Source organism: Monopterus albus, unplaced genomic scaffold, assembly GCF_001952655.1.
Source record: "Monopterus albus unplaced genomic scaffold, M_albus_1.0 scaffold421.1, whole genome shotgun sequence".
Taxonomy (NCBI): Eukaryota; Metazoa; Chordata; class Actinopteri; order Synbranchiformes; family Synbranchidae; genus Monopterus; species Monopterus albus.
Genome location: NW_018128301.1, coordinates 112,650 through 115,738, shown reverse-complemented (window position 1 = coordinate 115,738; position 3,089 = coordinate 112,650). Strand labels below are relative to the sequence as shown.

General features: G+C 37.4%; 1 protein-coding gene across 1 annotated transcript in view; it reads left to right on the top strand.

Annotated features, from left to right (window-relative positions):
• The first annotated feature begins 215 nt into the window (after positions 1 to 215).
• Positions 216 to 3,089, top strand: part of btr12 (bloodthirsty-related gene family, member 12) — a 14,580-nt gene continuing 11,706 nt past the window's right edge. Inside the window, exon 1 of the mRNA XM_020586785.1 lies at positions 216 to 283. Coding sequence (XP_020442441.1) covers positions 277 to 283 — 7 coding nt within the window. The 5' untranslated portion in view covers positions 216 to 276. The remainder of the gene's footprint in view (positions 284 to 3,089) is intronic.

Sequence of the window (3,089 nt, the reverse complement as noted above, 5' to 3'; positions counted from 1 at the left end):
CATGCTGGTGCGTCAGAACCTTAGTATCAGACAGTTTTTGGAGAATCACTGAAAGTATTTTTCCAGTACAGCTAAAATAAGGTAACAGTGGTCTTTGCATATTTACAGCACAAAGCCATAGCAAGGACAGTGATAACAAACAGAAGGAATTTGGGTGTGTTACACTGAGAGTGGGAGGGCCACGTCAACTTTCAGGAAGAGTACCTGAACACTAGCTGGTGTGTGGTTCACAGTACACAAAGTGAAGGACTACACCACTCCACCTGAGCGAAAAACATGCAGAGTAAGTTCTAATTTATCTTATACCTTTTAATTAGTAATTAGTATTTTTGTTTGTTGAACATGTTATGTTTTGTGGACCTGTTGTTGAGTATGGTTCTCTGTAGAGCTTGTCTTATATGTATAGTAAAAGAGTCCCAAACATATTGTTGGACACACTTCTCTAACATGAAATATTTGAGGCAACCTTGTTCAGTGTCAATGAAACGTTACAGCTGAAAGCATATCAGTCAGTGGCTGTCAGTGGCTACTACGCACTATAAGAAACATTCAGTTTATATTATGTCAACATTACTGAAAGCACATTTAATCACAGTATTACAAATATATCATACTGTAGATATAGTTCTAAATACTTATTCTGTAAAATAGTTTAAAAAACAACAACAGTTCTTGTTGATTGTGGCCAGTAGAGCTCCACTGCGACTTGTGTTTTCCATTACACCTAAAGCAGGTGCTGTAGAGTGGAAAGTCCTGATTTTCTGCATTCCTTAGTCTCTCACCCACCACTACACAGAATACTTTTAAAGGCACTGTTTGAGCGAGAAGGGTTTGTGTTCTCCGGTACTGAACATCAGACAATTTTAAGATGAAAAGGTCGTTTTTTTGTAGTTTTTCTTGCGTTGCTCAAATTGATCTCTGTACTTCTCTTGAACATGTCCAGAAGTGTGAAAGGAATAGTCACGTGGTTTCCCCTGCCCTCAAGGTGTCTTTGTGCTCTTTCTGTTGGTTGGCACTTTGTCACTTACTTCCTACCTTTTTGGGTGCAGTTTAACATTTTAGAAAGTAGGAGTCATTCTCTTTACTGTCTTCACTGCAACCCTTGCTCACTTGACAATACAAATAATGTGCCATTATTTGGACACAAGGAGGGGGGTATCAGGCTATGACATCATAAATTTTCAATGTCTTTCAAGGCAACGCCATTCTCCAACCCTAACCTATCATACCATTTGATTTGATTTGATTTATTTATTCTTTCAAGCATGTAAAGACAGTTGATATATCAACACACATAATTTTACACATATCCAACAAATGCTGATCCAATATCAATTTGCTTATACCTAGTACATGCTTGAATGGAGTAGGAAGAAGTCAGACTTATCTAGTCCTACCCCATGACATCATCTTACCATCATTGGTTTGCAAGCAGTATTTCTACATAGATAATTTTGTTCTACACCACACAAGTAATATACTAAAGAATTATTACAGAGTGTTAACATTCATACACCATTCATATTAAAATAATCCATTTCAGAGCCATTCCTCTGATCCCATATTTTTCTAACTTGTCCATTAATAATTCATGATTGATTGTGTCAAATGATTTTTTTAGGTCAATAAATATTCCCACCGTGTATTTCCTCTCATCCATAGCACACACACACACACACACACCACTGCAGCATTTCATCAGTTTGCTAATTGATGGTAAAATTAACTGTACTTAGGAATCTGTTTACTCAATAAAAACTGTAATCCATTCTGTTAATGTAAGAGCATACAAAAGGTTTAATAGAAACGCTGACGCCAATCGGGTTAGCTTTCAACAACTAGCGTTACTACTATAAGTTAGTAGTTTTGCATGTACAGCTTCCGTTAACCTTACTGCTGTTAGCTAAAGGTAGCGCCATAAGTAAACACCCTAATGAAATAGCTACCGGTAGCAATACGGCATCTTCACTGTTTAGCCAAGTAGCTAGCCTGCGACAGGAAGACGGCTACCGGGCAATGGACATCACAGCTCGAGCTCGCGGTGTCCACCATGCCATGTCCCCGTTAGTAAAAAGCAAAACAAAAAACAAGGACATCTCACCTTTTATGCATGCTTTGCAGAATTGGTGTTATCGTTTCATAATACTGGTCCTCGCTGCGAGCCAAGCCAGCCATTTTCACCCGCTTTGGTGCTGCTAAAGAACCGGGATGCAGCGGAAGAGGAGGAGAAGGAGGGTGGCTGGTGTTTACGTTGGTTACCATGAGCACCACTTCCCACAAATCCCTGCTGAAAAACGCACGTGGTGCGATAGGAATACGGGCGCGAGCTCTCAGGGTTTTTAAAGCAAGTAATGGTTGTTCACAACAAAGATGTAATCTTGTTGTCACATAAATCCTATAAACCCTAGTGTCTGGTAAGATAAACTGTAGTATTTTCTTCAACAAGCTGTTTAATATTTAGCGTTAGGCTGTTTTAGAAAATGTAAAACTAGCTATAATGTAATTCTACACTTCTTAAACACTTTATTAGGTTGGCTACGTCTGTGATTTGGATGCTATCTAATACAACGGCTTTGCCATAACATCTGTCTGTGAACTTCACAGTGTTTCAGTTTTTGGTGACATTGTTTGAAATTTGTAAATTCAATGATATTGTTATTATGGAGGTTTAGTGAACTGTACTGGAATCCATTATATTCAGTGGTGTCTATATATTTTTGTCCAAAACCACCTTTCATTGTGACCTTAATGATAAACATATATTTATTGAATCAATACATTTCTAATAAACATTATGAGCTTCATAAGCTATGTCATGGCAGGGCTGTTGAATGGAATTGCATTCATTTGTCTAATAAAGTGCTTGGTGAGTGTCCATATTAGTAATTACTTGCTTATCAGAATAAATATATGTTTATATATATCACAAATATATACTTCTAGGACAGACTGAACATCACCGTTCACAAAACATTACATTTGCGGACAAGGACTCAAGGTCAAAATCCATTCCCCTCACAATGTTAATCCAAGTTTCAGAAATAGCAATTATATTAAAAGAATGTTTTAGACTACTAAGATAATGTTTT